The following is an 18,334-nucleotide window of genomic DNA, read 5'->3' on the forward strand; positions in this document are numbered from 1 at the left end:
AGTTTCCAAGTTATGATTCAGTGGGTAAATCCATAGGGGTAGGAATAAACCCAGGGGACAAAATCAGCTGTATGTATAAAAAAACTGTCTTTTCATGTCTAGTAAGTACAGTATATACTAGGTTGAGGATGTCAACATATAAAAGTTATGACTAAGGGGACAGTACCTGGGGTAGGGATGGACAGATGGGTTAAGACCACCTACATGCATACATTTAAATTTTTTATTTCCAGAGAGTGTATATGGCTAGTGGGTGGGAATCTCAATAGTTTGTACATTATGACCAAAAAGTCCCCTGCTGTCACTTGGTCACTAATCACACCAGCAAACCCTTGCACTAGAGAGATTAACAACTCTATAATTATTTGCTGTTTATGATAGTGATCAAAATACCAAACACAATCACAATCTACCCTTAAGACTATCACTGACCCAAGTTGAACATTTCTAGTTCAAATTGTGGGGAAGTTCAGGGATGGAAAGCACTGGGATCTGGAAAGACATCATGTGGAAAAAATAAAAGAGCATCACAAATTAAATGGAGACCAAAAAAAGGAAAGTTATGCTGCTAAAATTGAATTTGTATGGATGAGCATTCAGGACAAAAGCACTTGCAAACAAAAGGCCCAAGTGTGTTTAATATCCCTCATTTTAAGTTTACATAATTTAACAGTTGACCATTTTACAAACCATACTTACCTAGTATTGTAAGAACAAATCCGTATGTAAATTATGCCTTGAAATTTATATATTGATTGTATCTAGTTCACAAACATCAAGTAAATTATCATTCCAAAGAAACAAACATAATTAATATGAGATCCTAATAATACAAACCTATTTACTAAGTTTTATTCAAATTTAATTCAACATATACTCTCTAGATCAAGGTAGGTAACAAGCTCAACCAATCAGAACTAAGATTACATCATAAATACAAGCATGCACAGATCTTTCTCAAAATCAATTCCTCCAACTAGTTTGATCAAAATCTGACTAGAAATATAAATGATAGAGCGCTGATATTCAAATGCAAGTTTACATCATTAATATACCCAGATCTCACTCATAAAGTTCAGATTTTGATAATATAAACCTATTTACCAAGTTTGATCAAAATCTATCAAAATGTTGGTCTCAAGAGTAAAAATATTCAGCCAATCAGATACATGACCCTTTTTATAAATGTACATAAACTCTTGTACATTATAAAACTCATCAATCACTTTGATTCCAGATCCTATATTTTAATAAAGTCCACTAGTGTTTCACAACTGACCTGTGTATCCCTGTATAATATTTGATTGCTTTGACTGAGTGTTTAATGACACAGCAACACAAGTTGGTTATTTGTGGGAGCTAACAACTTTGCTCCAGTGATGTCATTGATACCAGTCATGCAAAGGATAGAGATATCTATTCTCCAGAAAGAAGTCACAGACCCCTACCTTTAAACAAGTTACTGACTTCCCAATTTTAGGAAGACTGCCCTAGACCTATCCTGTGAACATTGGGATTTATCTGCTGATGATCCAAGTGGAAGAATGAGCACCTTTATCCTGTAGTAATACAACTTTCTGCCATGTACCAAATCATATGGCCAAAGGCAACAAATTTGCATCAATACATGCATACACATGCAGTGGGAAATGACTGCATGCACCCTCACCTTGAGAAACATCAACTGTTGAAGGGCATGCAAGAAATAAAGAATGAATGGAACAAGAAATGTATGTGTAATACTTACTCAAGACAGACTTGTTCCTCCTTCCCCCTGCCCAAATCTGTGGTTCAGGTAATGGTGGAAAATATATGGTAGGAAGGGCAACTAATATTTTCATGTCAGAGTTTCTAATCTACAGTTGTCAGTTCAGAGGTGAAAGAGTGGACATGATCAATACTGATTTCTAAAAACAATTGTAGCAGATAATTAAAAATGTAGTAGTTTGGGCTGCTAACATAGCTTAGATCAGGCTACTGGAACCACACATATTTGTTTTTTTGTGGGATTTTTGTTGGCCCTAGCACAGATTACTTTTAGAGGGATAAAAATGAAAAAGCACTGCATTGCTAAAGAAGTATTGAAAACTCTCAAATTCTATGAAGAGGGACACAGATATGAACATTATGTAAAGACCATAGAGAACATATAAAGAACACAAACAAGGATATGACAGACAGTAGAAATTACTAATGACAACTAATGAAATCATTGAGCACCCAAAAGAAACAAAATCCAAGGAAAAGAAGAACAGTCTTCTGGTTAATAGATCAGACTGGAATCATGTTGCTTTCCTATTTTAGAAATATAGATATGTCATTGTGTATCAGCACAGATCAGACCTTTAGAACAAAATATGTGTAACCAAGGTTCTAATTAGGAAAATGGTATCAGCAAAAACAACTAATCTTTATATTTATCCTCCATCACATAATAACTTCACTGTCAAACTTGACCAGAAATGCACCTCAATTAAGTATTATATATTTTGTATTTAGCCTGTCCACTTTTTGTAAAATAAAATGCACAGCTTTAACAACTGGCATAAAATACTTTTTTTTGGGTGAAATTGTATAGCACAGTAAAACCTGCCAACAAAAAGTGGTCACATGAAACAAAGGATCTCTCAAAACATGTATTGCAGAAGGATCAGTTTTCGTAGCTCTGATTGAAGTGGGATGAAGACAGAAATATACCCATACATATATTTTGTTCTTTATTCACATATTTAAATTTTCATTTACAAGCAAAAGCCATAGCGAAGGATTAAAGGATATGATATGGTTGAGAGACACACATATCTCTATGGCAGGTTCAGTTATTTGGAAAATAATTTATGGTTACAACAACTTATTTTAAAACAACTGATGGTGCTATTGCTCCTCTTTTTGTAAGTCAATACCAACAAAGTTGCCATTTTATCAAGAGAGCCAAAAAAAGGAAGGTGCAACAGATAAAATTTTCAAATAATATGTCTATTTAACATAAAATTAAGCAAAATGTTGTAAATTCAATGCTTTCTTTTGTGTCTAATGTCTGTTGTCTTTCTCTGTTTTGTATTTTAGTGAGAGTTGCAAGTGTCTTGGCTGCTTCAAAACACAACTTGCTTTTTTGGTTTGGGGTGGGGATAAAACTAATGTTAATTATATATTCTTTATGAGCAATTACTGCATTTTCCAGGTGCTAGTCTCAAGTCTAAGGTGATTATTCCTGCTCTATATATTAATTAAAAATTAACACTGGAGGTGTACAATTAAAATACATAACCCAACTCTGATACTTTTGTCAATTTCAGACAACTAGAATATTGTTTTTCATTGACTTGGACTGAGATTGTAGGGACATCAGACTAGGAGGGGAGGAGGGAATCTGGCAATAATAACTTGTAAGTATTGCAAAAAATTAGTTTTACTCCAAAACAACTACATTTTAATAGCAGTAATACATTATATGCTATTACTGCATTGCACTCTGAATTTGACATCATACTCATTGGCATATAGCCAACTACAATCTATCAAAGTGAACTTACAATTGCTGTCAGTTGTGTGCTCTACTGCAGACTGAAGTATGGCTTGACAGCATGTATGGATGACATAATTGGGTCTAATGAATTATTGTTAAAAAAAACTGGTATCCAGATATCTTTAAAAAAAAAAATTCTAAAGTAATTAGAATGCAGAGTTACCAATGCTCTGGCACTCAATGTATATTAGAATTGATTAAATATCAACGTTTTATTAATCTCTAAAACTTTACCTGTTGAAGTCGACCTCTGGAGTTGGTAAAACATGCCTCAAATTTAATCTCTGCCTTTGCCCTAGTTGCCAGCTCCAATTAGTAATTGACAATAAGCAACTGGAGGTCTAGAATTAAAATCATGAGTCAGTTCTGACATTTTTGCCAAGCTCTGTTAATTGTATATTATCCTTCACTAACCTAAACAGAGACTGAAAGGACATCAGCTTGGGGATGGGGAGGGAATTTGATGTATTAATGAATTAAAGTTAGTTGAACTCTAAAACAACTCCATTTTCATGGCAGTAATACATTATTTGCAATGCTGAATTTGTAAGTCTGATGGGAGGCAGCTGGCCTAAGATAAGTTGTCAAAGTGAATTTACCACTGCTGTCAGCTGGGTGCTCTACTGCAGACCGCTTTTCTGAGATAAAAAAGATATGACAACTTGTTGGACTGACATATTTGTCCTGAAGAACTCTTGTCAAAGAATGATTGGTAGACTGATATCTTTTGAATAACTGCTAAACTAATGAGCAGATACTAGAGCTACTGATGTTCTGATTATTAGCATTATTAAATATGCACATCTTTGAATCATGTCAAAAAATTTACCGCTAGACAGCAAACTCTGTAGCTGGCCATACATGCATCAAACTTTTGCCCTGCCTTTGCCCTGATTGACTTTGCAACTCCATTTTGTGACTTCAAAGTCTTGTCCTCACTGCTGATAATGGCTTTACATTTGCTCTCTGTAATGTCACCAATGTAGATCAGAACAGTGAGGATTTTTGAAAACATGAATCTGCTTTTTTTCTTGTTGAATTTATAGTTTGTTGCATCTCCTTCTGATATGTAACCTCCTTTATTCCAAACTGTGATCAATTTGAAACTTTTTGATAATGAAGACTGTCCAAAAGTTGCAAGAACATTTTTCAACCTACTATTAAAGTGTTCATATGCTGTTTTGTTATCTTCTAAAGATGCAGAAAATGCAAGTGTGATCAAGTCAAGAACTGCATCATTCACATCAATGAAGTGAATCTCCTTTAGACTCCCTATACCATTCACAGATTTGCTGTACTTTAGAACCGCACTGAGATACTGAGATGCACATATCTCCATAGGAGTTCCACAGATTCCTGAAAAAGAAAAAAAAATAAAGTCTTTGCATATAGAAAGTATTATTAAATGCACTACAGATATATCACAAACCTGGATTTGGCAGCATGTTAGGTGATGCCCTTTTTAGATGCTGTAAGAAGCAAATGTCATGAAGAGAGATATATTCATTTCTGAGATAAAAAATATTAGTGTTTATCTAATAAGAATTTTCCTGAGGTATAGTAAAAATAAAGTCAAACTGAAAATATATATGATGTGATTGAGGCTTCAAAATATGAATGGCCTTAATGAAGTTCATCTACATCCATATATCCCCAAAAAGGCTTATACACATTTGCATGAAAATTGACAATGTGGGTATTGTACTTTTACTCTTTTTCTAAGGAGTCAAATTATATCAACAATCATTGTAGAGATGTATACAATTCAGAAAAATATAAGTGTGGAATGTAGTTTTCTACCGAAATTGTAGAAAAGACCTATTTTGAAATAATGTCAGAAACAAATCTTAGGAGAAAAAGTGGTCCCTGAAAAATGCTGCAGATCCAAACAGAACATGAAATTAATAATCAGATCAACAGTGGTCCAAAGTAGAAAAATCTGAATTAGACAAACATACTTTTATAAGCTACTGAGGTCTTCATTAATTTACACCAAGATCAAAAGTGATTTATTAATTCAAAAGGAACTTCACTTGCATCAAAAAAGATATTCTTATGTTACTTGTTTAGGCTCAAATAAATAGTAACAAAAGAAAGAGTGAAAACAACAAACTTTGAAAAATTTAATAAATATTTCCCTGGAAAAACAATGTAAAAACGAAGAAAAAAAAAGAACTTACAGTTTTAAGAATCAAATCCAAAAATAATCCAAGAATAATCCACGAATTAAATTTTAGAAGTCCTAGTAATGAAAAGTTCTAATGAATTCAAGTTTGAGTCCCAACGAAAAATCCAAAATGAAAGGCGATGACGTATACTGCAGCCTTTATGGTGCTGTATCATCTACAGTTCTTTTTTATTCCAGTCAATAATATTCCGGTGTTTGAATTTAAATTTAAATAAATGTCTTTGTCCAAGAATTCTGTATGAGCACTCAAATATTTCCAGGAAAAAGAATTAATCTTTTAGAATCCAAGTAATTTTTGAATAAAAGTTCAAATATAACTCCAAACTGTCACAACAAAATAAACACCTTACGTTCCAGTGTTTAGAAGCCTGACTGCCTGGTTTCTCCATATACAAAGGTTATACAGTAACTTGAGATGCAAAACAGATTCCCAGACGAGGGTCATGTGATTACGTTCTAGAATGGTTTAGAAGGTATCTACAAGTCTAATGGCACATAGTCCAGTACAGCCTCGATCATTCAAACTAAATTCTGAAAAATATCAAATTCCTAGAAAACAAAATTATATTACTCTGACATATAATGAAATTAAAAATAAAAAGATTTTAAAACCTACAAACAATTAAATTAAATCAAATATAAATTAAATCAAATATACATAACAATATATTTTCTGAATACAGAAATTTAAAGGCAAAATTGATGCTTTGAACCAGTTTTGAATAATCTGTGCACCAAAACATGTATTTGTGGACACAATAACTGTCATTTTTTAAATATAAAATAGCCTTAAATTTCAAATGCTTCAGTTTTGGACACAAGTCCAGTTGTATCAGACAAAATTCTCCTGGCCCTTGCTGTGGGATAAAGAAAGGGTCAGAATATTTGGCAGGACTTGAAAAAGTCTTTCCACTTGCCTAAAAATAATAATGATACATAGCTCTCTATAGGATTCTAAAAATGGAAGTCCATGGTCAACAAGGGAACCATGTGAGCTTAAGGTTGCTGATCTGTCTGATAGTCAATAGCATGAGCAGCTGGTCCAAAAATCTGGGTTGGAAGGGTGCTTCCTTTAGAAGTTTCTTCTAATGTTGTTTTTGAAAATGCTATGACAACAATTCTCAAAAGGTTTATCTATTTTCTGCATCTATATTTCATATTTGATGTCATATCATCAACATTTCTTCAATATTTAAATGCATTTATGCTACAATACTTTCCATGACAGTTGTTAACATCTGTTGAGCAGTTTTTATAAATAAAATTGTTTAAATGTTCTTCAGATTGTAGCAATGTCTGTTACATGTGAAGATAGATCAACATCACATGTATAGACTGTGAAGCCCTTTATGCCTGACTGCTTTCTGTAACATTTTTATCATAATGTAGTTATTTTTGGGCAAAATATTGTTCAACATATTTCTATTTAGAGTAATTATATCTGATGTCATATAAGTATCATTGCATAAACTTTACATCTTTTCATGTCTGTTCTTCAAAGTTGTTAAAAGTTTTTGTATTTTCAGCAATGGTGGCCATATTTAATGGTACATTGACATCATGTGTATAAACTTGAGTACCCTGTATGGAAGGATGCATTCTATCAAATTTGGTAAAATTTTATTTGGTGGTTTTCTAGAAGTTGTTTAGTATTCACGTAATGCTATGAGGTATTCATGATAGGATGCTGTCAAACTGGGTCAAAATTGGTTCAGCAGTTTTTGAGAAAAAATTCATTTTATGGTTATTCTATTGTTAGTAATGGAAGACATATTGGCTGATGTGACCCATCAACAGAGCAAATCTGAAAGGTCCTGATGTCAGAATCCTCCAAGTAAAAATGACTTGCAAACAGGTCAAGTACTCTTTTGAGAATCTGTAAATGGATCATGCAAGACAGACAATATATAATGGACATAAGACCATATCTTAGGTTCAACTGACATTATTGCCAGATGACCTAAACAACTCAGGATCCAGTATCTGGACAAGAGACCCAAGTGGGCATAAGTTTAGCTTTTCTCAAAACAAATATTTGTTCAATTACCTGCTGTTAACATTTTAATATCATTCATTACATTTAGCATGTTTTCAGCACTATATAGGATGGGTCTGCAAGCTCATTCTTTGCAAGTTGAAAAATTTGCAAATATTTGTATCAGAAGTGTTTCCCCAAATAATGATTACAGTAGTCTAGGTGTACAGCTTTTGTAATATATTACCTATATATAACCTTTTCTTCCTGAATAAGTACATACATGAATGAACTTTATAGCATATGACTTGAATATGTTCATTTTCCATTGCAAATTGTTGACACTCATCAAACAAAGGAATTTGTCATGGGTAACCATTTGAAGACAAATTTCAGTCAACTTAAGATTCAGATTGTTATTTCCTGATTTTGCTCTCTTTTGCTGGGTAGTAAACATTAATAATTTAGTCTTATCTGTGTTAATTTAGTTTTATACCATTATCCTAACACCAGGAATATATTATAAGTAAGGCTACCCAAAGGTATGATTTTACCTGTTTGAAATCTGAAGAGTGGTGTCATCTGCATATTAGTCATTTGATGAAATACAGTTGCCTATTGTCAGTGGCAGATCATTTATGAAAATGGGAAAAAGGAGTGGACCTAGAATTGATCCCTGTGGTACCACACATATAATTAGTTCATCTTTAAGAAAAACTGTCATTGATTCTGACACACATCATGTTCTCCTTTTTAGCTAAGATATTAGAACAGTTGACATCTCTGTGGACTGGTATTATTTGTACAATATGAAAATCATTAATGGCAAGATGCTTACTGTTAAATTTTGTTACATTATGTTATGATGTTTTATTAGAAAAATTTATCTAAACATTTTTTCTTCCATTTTTAGTAATCATGGCCATATTTGAAGGTGCAGCAATATAACTGGTACAAATGTAAAAGGCCTTCATGTCAGGATGTCTTTTTTGTGTTAAATTTGGACACAGTCTATTTAAAAGTTTGTTTACAAGTTTTTCTATTTTCAGTAACAGTGGCCATATGTGACAGGAGCTAGGCAAAATTTGTTTAAATTTGATAGGGCTACATGCCAGTGAGCTTTTGGTAAAATTCTGTTTAGTGGATTTTCATAAGTTTTTTAGAGGTTTGTTTATTTAATGGTGGATTGGCATATTTTGCATAAACAAGAAAATAATTTTTTCTGGATCCTCTATGCCTCATTTGGTTCAAACTGTTAGTTTTTGAGAAGCTGATAGACACAAGATGAGGCAGGATTGTGTGAGTGTGTGTGTGTGTGTGTGTGAAATGACTTCTCCAAAAAGAAGGCAAAACAAAGTACTAGACTATAAAAGAGTAAAAGGAACGATGTAAATGTATCTAAAAAAAATAAAATGTAGACTTCAGGATAAAATATAAGAAATCCTTAAAATTAATGGTTAGTTTTATATAAAAGCCATTCAAGTAATTCAAAATTTTCCCTGGTGAAACAGGATCATAAAGATATTTCATCGAGTTCATAAGAAACTTCCATCTCATAGGAAACAAGTCATCACACTTGACAAGAATGTGTTCTATTGACAATGGACACTGGCAAGGTGCACACTCCATTAATGATTCAACCTTCAGGAGGTATGCATAAGTCATGTATGTATGTTTTATACACAATCAGAACAATACCACCTCATCTCTGTCATTTGTTCCTGTTCCAGTGGCCTAAGTGGTTAAAGCTATTGCCTCAGATGCAGGAGATCATGGGTTCAAACCCCAGCTGAGTAACAACAAAGGCTATTAAAAATGGTTTTACAACTGCCTTGCTTGCTGCTCAGCATTAAAGGGATAGTGTTAGGACTGGTCAATCTGGTGTCAGGATAATGTGAATGGGTGGAACTTGATACTACATGTTTGTGGCATGATACCCCAGTGCTAAAATCACTATAAACTGCCATACTGCAGACATCATAGTGATATGACTGAATTTGTTTTAAAGCTAAGGTAAAAATCAAAATCACATACACACACACTGTCATTTGTTCTATATGATGGATGCCAATCTCTTAATGATGGGTTTGATGTTATGAAGCTTGTTTGAGGAATTTTCATTCCATACACACACACACAATATATATATATATATATATATATATATATATATATATATATATATATATATATATATATATATATATATATATTGCCAGTATGAAATACATGTCGAGTTATACAATATTTGAGATAATAATATGGACCCTTCCATTTGCAAAACAGATGATGGCAGGTGGCTTTGGCTGCTTTATCTGCCCTTTCATTACTCTTTATGCCACAGTGACCAGGGGGGTCCTGGGGGTGGGGGCAGAGTGGTCTAAAGTGCTCACCTTTACCAATCAATGCCATCTCCCCTCTGTCTGTGCATATTCAAGTGTTGGGCTCTGCTAATGGGGTATGTAAAAAAGCTTGCCAGCAGCTTCCGTGGGTCAGTGGTTTTTGCTGGGGTTTTCCTGGGTTCTTCCCCCACCAGTTATAGTGGCTGCCATGAATTTTTATTTTTTAGCCAATCATGCACTTAAAAGTGGCATCAACCCACATCAACAACACCAACAGTACAGAATATTGTTTCCAGAGCAAATCACGTTTTTGTAAGACAATTTCTCAAATTTCAGGTTTTGCAAGGTTTTCAGTGAGGAAAAGGAATCTGAAAAGATGACAAAATGTTGATCTTGTTGTTTTGGGTTTAACACCATTTTTCAGCAAGACACAAGATGCTTAACTGGCAAGCTTTCTCACACATTGGCTAAGCCCTTGACCATGTGGACAATGGTGAGATAGCAGTGATCAGTAAAGGTGAGTGCTCAGGTAACAGACCACTTGTTTACCCAAGGCCCCTGACAAAATATGTTTGTTTAGAGGTTTCACTGTGTAATGAAAAGATTGGAAAACAGATGAAATTTCAGTGGTGGCTTTATCTTTAAATTGGTTCAAGATGGTGCTGTGTCAATTGTGACAGAGTGAGATGCTTTGTTGAGGACTTTTCCAATTTGTAAAGATAAAATATTATATTTTGGAGGTTTTGACAAGGTGGTGATTTGGAAATACATAATTTTGAAATATAGGCAAAACTAATTTTTGCTGCTTTTAGGTGAGGACAAATTCATATCCAAAAGGTGAACTGAAATCTGATTTTTGAGCATACAAGGTTTTTTTTGTGGGATTATATAGGTTAGAAGATAGATTACTGGTATACTTAAGAGCCAAATTTGTTTGTCTGACATAAATATCTGGTTTGTCTGCTGCAGCATAGAGACTTTCTGATGGGGAAGATCAAACTGCATGCACACAAAGTCTAAGTCCCTGACTGCACATTACGTCAATCATCAGGTAAGATTTTCAAGCTGATCTATATAATGAAGCAGAACTGACGCAGTGCCATAAGTTCTCTTGGCTTTACAACCATGTAAGTTAAAAACTTGGACCAAATATTTCAATACTGCAAGTCCAAGACAAGAAACTGAAGGTCCTATATGCAGGGAGCTCACACAATAGAAAACTGTAAATGATAACCCTTCTAATGGAGTTACCTTATTTCACAGTAACACACAACCTATCTTGTGATTTTCATTCTTTTAAACTATGCCAAATAGCAGAGGTTACCATCATTTGGAAGACAGCTTAATATTAATAATGCAGAACATTCACTTAATCCACATAAAACATTGCTAAATAATAATAATAATAATAATAAAAACTTTATTTACAGAAGGTAACTCAATTAGTTACTGAACAAATCGACCTTGAGGCCTTCTATCTGTTATGTACAAAATATACAGTATATACAACATGATGTGAAGAATCTGGCTTGACACTAGATACTTAAGTGATTTTAAAAATCAAAGTATCAAGCCTGGAACATGATTATTGACCAAAACCCCAAAATAATGAAGTTCAATTAAGTTCCTACAATCATAAGCAAGATCATATGGGTCCTGGTTAAAAAAGTAATAGAACAAGAAATGGTGCATTTTGCCAAGTTATAGTTTCTTCCCCTTTCTTACAGAATCAAAGGGTGAAAAAAATATACATAGAAACTTATCATGTTCAGACACAAAATATGAGTGTAGAATGTAGTTTTTGTTCCCCACTGCAATCGGGTCCAATGGCACAGCTTTGAAACAGTGTTAGAAAAATTGTTTATAGCAAAGTAGATGGATGCTTCAGATTGTGAATACCATTCAATGTTAAACCCAAATCTGATCAAGAAAATACAATTGAAGTACAAGTTAGGAAAATCTAAATGAGACAAATGCAAAGCCAGTAGGAAAGTATTTGCTTGAAAGCTCAAAAAAATATTTATCACTTACATCAAGATTGAAGACAGTTTGTTGGTTCAAGAAGAGGTGACTATGTGACACATCAAGAATGAAGAGAGATTGTTGATTAAAGAAGAGGTGACAGTGACACACCAAGATTGAAGATGGGTTGCTGATTCAAGAAGAGGTGACTATGTCCGATTCAGACACATCAAGAATGAAGACAGATTGTTGATTCAAGAAGAGGTGACAGTGACACATCAAGATTGAAGATGGGTTGCTGATTCAAGAAGAGGTGACTATGTGACACATAAAGATTGAATACAGATTGTTGAGTCAAGAAGAGGTGACTATGTGACACATAAAGATTGAATACAGATTGTTGATTCAAGAAGAGGTGACAGTGACACATCAAGAATGAAGACAGATTGTTGATTCAGGAAGAGGTGATAGTGACACATCAAGACTGAATACAATTTGTTGATTCAAGAAGAGGTGATGGTGACACATCAAGATTGAAGACACTAGATTGTTGAATCAAGAAGAGATGACTATGTGACACATCGAGATTGAAGACATATTGTTGATTCAAGAAGAGGTGATGGTGACACATTGAGATTGAAGACAGTTTGTTGATTCAAGAAGAGGTGACTAAATGATGAGAAAAATAAATACAAACATACTTTCTAAATAGAAAAACGATTCCAAGCAAAACTTCTAAAGAACCAAAGGCATCTACTTGTTAAATATCAATCAGTTTACACTGTACCTGGAACAGTTTTTGGCTAATTAATTTAGGTATTTTATCTATCTCTCTATCTGTCTGTGAACACGACATGGAACAAAGAAAAAAGTTCTCTCCAAACACTGCACATATTCCCAAACAGTGCAGTCCTTCATCATGGACCCTCTGTCTATTTACTGGTCACACCATTATCTGTATTATCTCAAACACCCAGTCTCATACTCAGATTGAAATTCTTGCATCTATTTTATGTGATTTGATGTAAAAACAAAATGTCTAACTTTCAGAAGCAAATATGCATTTCAACATGTGAATGAGTTTCTAATCTTGACATACTATTGGTCTTAGTACAGATTTGTTGTTTTACATAGTTACCATGACCTGCAACTTTAAACATATGTGTATAGAAACGAACTTCAACTTAAGATTCTGTGCATTATATTATCCAACTCCACAAACAGTTAAGACTACATACATTTTCAAGCTTTCAACTTGCACTTAGAAGCCTGATTCTATACTTCAAACTAAAAACTTTAAAATAACAGACAACACATAAAGTAGAATTTCCCAAATAAAACCACAAGAAAGTGATTTGAGCTGGAAGGTGGTATCATTTGTTTTGATCTTTGATATAGTGTAGGTAGTGTATGGCACATGGTTGCTATGGTGAAGTGGTTTTTGTTCAGGATACTTGAAATGGAGGTTTTATTGTGCTTTGAACATCTTTTGTTCACATAGTGGTTTTATGACAAAAAGTAAACTCTCATAATCTAACAACAACACATGATAGACTTGTACTCTATTTTACATGTAATGTGGTTATATTTATAATTCAATGCTAGTCACACATTTGCCTGGAAACTAGACATAGTTTTCCTACTCATATTGCCAACACAGCTTTTGCTTTTATTAAGTTTCACACTGCAAATTGCAGGAGATGAGGTGAAAAAGACATGTAGGTAGTTTTCCATAATATTCATGTATGACATTTTACTAAAGTCTGTGTATGCAAATTAATATTTAACATGAAAATATCCATAACATATCTGTGAGGTTTTGCAGGTCAGAAAAGAAATATAAAAAATTTTGTGTTGATGTGGGATTGATAAATCCCACATAGAGGTCAGAATTTTAGCAGAGGCTTTAATAAAATTGTCTTTTTGGTTAACAATAATATTAATAATAATACTACATGTAATAACTCTTCTTGTGTGATTACCTTATTTCACAGCAATGCACATTTTATTTTCTGCTTCCAAATAAAATTCACTTAGCTGAAATTACAATAATCTGGAAGACAACTTGATTTTATGTAGGATTTTCATCCAGTCCTCATGAAACTTTTCTGCTGTATAAACCAAGCCAACTTTACAATTCACTAATGCTCCATGCTAAATTTAAACCAACCTGAACTGACTGCTGGTAGAGCTATGGAGTGCACTTGCAGCATTTCAGCTTTATAAAAGCAACCAATCACCACTTTCCATAAATCATCCATGCATTTTTGTACCCCTTCTGATGTTTTGCTGTACTTGTCCCACTGTGGTCCAACTGTATGAATGACAAATGGGTATTTTAGATTACCCCCTGATGTTATGCATGCAGTTCCTACATCCAAATTTCCATTTTTCCTAATGTATCTATTACATTCTTCAGTAAATTCACCCCCTGCTGCATCAGCTATGACCTTAGCAACTCCACTAGCATGTCCGAGATCTTCATTTGCTGGACTGACAATGACATCAACTTCAGCCTGCAGGATAGAGCATCTGTATACAAAGACTCTGATTCCCTCAGCTGTTGTGAATGACAGTCTTGCATTATCTGGAAATGGACTTTCAGAAGAAACTGAAGCTAATTCTTTATAGTCTTTACTGTCATTATGTGTACTAGATTTCTTATGGTGATCTTTAACCCTAATATTTCCTAGTTGAAGGTTTATCTTGTGCTTTGCAGCCTTGGCTTCATCCATAGTTCTGGCAACAATATGAATATTACAAGGACCAAAAAAATAACAGTAGACTTTTCTCTCTGGAGAACTGTTATTCATTTCTTCAAGGAGCTGTTTTGCATGTTCATATTTTTCTCCAGTTATGTTAACATCTGATTCCTGAAATTTAGTCATTTCAATGAATGCATTTTGGATGTCAGCTGTAATTTTTTCAGCAGCCTCCTTACTCTCTCCCTGCACATATATACATCCTTCCTCTTCAGAGAAATGTACTTGAACAGACAGGTCAGTGAAGAAATATTTGAACAGCTGGTACCTAACTTTGGAGATTTTGTCCACTGCCTTGATTTTTATGGAAGGAAATTCATCCTCTCTTTTCTTCTTCTCATCATCTGAAGCTGATAATGAATCTTTTTCTGCATCATTTTCATTTATGGAATATGTATTGCCATCCGTTGCGACTCTTAGTTCTTCTGACTTTCCATTCTCAATTTCTTCCATTGGTTCTTGGACAATTTCTACTTCTGAATTTTTAATGCACTGAAAACAAAATAAAAAATCCACAAAATGAAAAATTAAAAATTAAAAATCCACAAAATGAAAAATTTAAAATTAAATGATTCAAGGACACTAAAAATGCCAAGAAAATGACACATCTGCCCATACTAGGATTGAGTTGTGTTATGACTCTGTGGTCTTCAACTATGTAACAGAAAGAAATAAAAACCAACAATTTGAATAAAATTCAACAAACTTTATTTCCCTAGAATATAAAGTGGAAATTCAAAAAAAGATTTTTACTTTTGTGAATTAAGTTCAAAATAATCCTAAATGTCCTATCAAAAGTCAAAAAAGTAGAAAATGTTCCATGTGAATTCCAATGGTCTTGAATGTCTTGATGTATCACAATGATATAATCAGATATCTCTGAAAGAGTTCTTAATAATCCTAAAATAGCAGTTTAGTCCAAAGAGGTCAATGAGCACTTTGTAATTATAATGAATAATTTAAATAATTCCTCTCAGATATGAGCACAAATATAAGTGATTCCACAGACTGATCATAAAACATTATTAGATAATTGTAAAACATATCTCTTTATATACAGATGTCACTTGACATGTGACATATTAGATTTCCTACCAAAAAAAACCACTAACTTTATAAACAAGGTCAGGTTTTGAACTCAAGTTTAAGAAAACATCTTGTTTACTTCATAGAAACATGACAAAAGTCAGGTAGGCACAACCCTCAATCACAGACAAAATTAAGCACACTGCAGAAATATACAAAACAGTTTCAAATATATTGGAAAATGCAAAAGATTCTTTGATTTTAACAAAATGATTCCTTCTGTGATATTACTTAATCCATGCAATGCTCCAAAAGAAGTCATTAATAAAATAATCACTGATCATTTTACATATCTTGAGAGGGACACTTCTTGTACTACAAATTTATTTCATTGTCATTATAAATTAAATAAGGATACTTAATGTACAATGCAACAAATGTATTTGTATGGTCATCTAGATATAACTAGCCATTGTCACTTGATAATTTTAATATTGCCAATTAAACTAATAGTGTGACCTGCTTTTTGATGGTGACTTGGTAGCAAGTAAAGCTACTCTAATTCTTTCTTACATATATTACTCAATAGATATTACACATATGACCTCAAGAGTTACTGGATACACATGGAGAAAATATCCAAGTTTCATGGCTTTATCTTGGAGGGCAATAGAGTGAATGTACCAACAGGAGGAAAAGTTAGTCACTGACCTTGACCTTGAGACAAAATGTTGACCATGATACATAAGATGCAATTAAAAGAAGAAAGAAAAGTGTACAATGCATTCATGTGCATCAGATAGCTTGAATTATACATACAGAAACAAACTAAGCATAAAGCATAAGCCATTGACCTGTGACCTTGAACATGAGGATCAGGCACCCAAATGTGAAACACTACATGTCTTCTAGTGACAATATACATGTATCACAAGTTCCACTGAAGTATCAAAACACCCAAAAAATGTATTAAAGCAAAAACTTAAATACTGATGCATCATGAACAGAGGATGCACAATGTAGCAAAGGGGCCCGAGATGGCCGAGTGGCACAGCGCTTGCCTTGACTGTTCACTGCCATCTAAACTCTGACCACATGGGTTCTTCCTCCAGCAGTTATAATGGCCACCATGTATAGCCCTACCCTGTGCTGAAAATTGGCAATAAACCCAACAACAACAATGAAAACAATGTGACATGCAAAATATATTCTGATGATGCTATACAAGTACACAGAGTTTCATCCCTTAATCTCAAACAAATCTAATGTTTTAAAGTTGAAAATAGAAGTTTGAAGGAAAACTTAAAGTCAATGGCCCATGACCTTGACATTGAAAATAGAAGCCTCAGTGTGGCATTGACACACATGCTAATGATGATGTACATATGCATACCAAATTTTGTCTCATTAATCTCAAACAGCCTGAAAACCATGGAATTTAAAATACTGAACTGTGACCTTGATTATGGTATATGACAAACTTTCAATAATGATATATAATTATAACAAACTTCAACCATTATTTAAAATATCTCAAAATTTATTGGGAAGAAGAAAAGTGTGGTGAAAAACTAATTAAAGTACGACCTTGAAGATAGGACTCCCAAAGTGATATGCAACACACCTGCCAATTATGAACTAATTTCATCCATTACTCTCATAGTTATAGAGCAGAAAGAAAGGTGTGATGAAATATGATATCGACACATGACCTTGATCTTGAATATTTGAGCCCTCATGTGATTAATTAATTACAGACGTTCTGGTGATGACACATAAGTATACCACGTTATATCCAGAGGCTTGAAAGTTGTTACAGAACCGCAAGGAAAATATGATGGAAAACAGGAAATACTTAGCAAAGGCCTTGATCTTTAGGAAAGGACTTACAATTTGATATGCAACAGACCTTGAATCAATTGATGAATAGAGGCACACAATACTGGTTTCTTTTTTAATAGCATCTTTAGCACTTTTTTCAGCCACATAAATGTTGACACAATGGAAACTAAGTGTGCAGCCATCTTGAGGGAGTACTGAACCAACAACCCTTGGATTCTGAGTCTAATGCTCTACCAACCAAGTGAGCATGGTTCCCCCAAAGATGGAACACAACCTGCCTTCTAATGATGATGTAAAAGTAAGTAAAGTTTGTCCCTTAATTACTATCAGGTTGAAAGGTATTTAGCAGATATAAAAGTGAGACATAAAACTTAAAATACTTGTCCTGACCTTCACTGAGGACTACGGAGATCTGAAACACACCTTCTACTCATGATGTGGGTATGTATGTATGTGTGTATGTATGTATGTATGTATGGTTAGTGTGGTTTAACACCATTTTTCAGCACATGATAGCAGATGGTGCCCAGTATATTTGGTGGAGGAAGAATCTGAGATCAGACCCTATTATGAACCACTAACCTACTGGAAGCTAGTGGCAAGCTTTGTTACATATCCACATTGGTTAAACTGAGACTCAAAATATGTTTTTATAAACAAAATTCCCTAATTTAACTGCAAGAGCTTCCTGGATGGTACTTCATATCATAC

The 18,334-nt window shown here is 33.7% G+C and overlaps 1 protein-coding gene across 1 annotated transcript; it reads right to left on the reverse strand.

Annotated features, from left to right (window-relative positions):
- Positions 1-3,067: 3,067 nt before the first annotated feature.
- On the reverse strand, positions 3,068-15,241 carry LOC149795865 (uncharacterized). Its single transcript, XM_089965795.1, has 2 exons — positions 14,164-15,241; positions 3,068-4,882 (listed from the first exon to the last, which is right to left on the reverse strand). The coding sequence occupies exons 1-2, from the start codon at positions 15,206-15,208 to the stop codon at positions 4,338-4,340; spliced, it is 1,590 nt and encodes a 529-aa protein (XP_089821921.1). The 5' UTR covers positions 15,209-15,241; the 3' UTR covers positions 3,068-4,337.
- Between the last annotated feature and the right edge of the window lie 3,093 nt (positions 15,242-18,334).

This window comes from Sinohyriopsis cumingii, chromosome 7 (genome assembly GCF_028554795.1).
Source record: "Sinohyriopsis cumingii isolate HCF-2022 chromosome 7, ASM2855479v2, whole genome shotgun sequence".
NCBI classification, from domain to species: Eukaryota; Metazoa; Mollusca; class Bivalvia; order Unionida; family Unionidae; genus Sinohyriopsis; species Sinohyriopsis cumingii.

Bases quoted from the DNA above. Each gene is read 5' to 3' on its own strand.
- LOC149795865 (XM_089965795.1), bottom strand. From the start codon at position 15,208: ATGGAAGAAATTGAGAATGGAAAGTCAGAAGAACTAAGAGTCGCAACG. The intron at 4,883-14,163 runs GTTGGTTTAAAT...TTTCTTTTTCAG, and splicing joins TCTACCAGCAGTCAGTTCAG to GAATCTGTGGAACTCCTATG.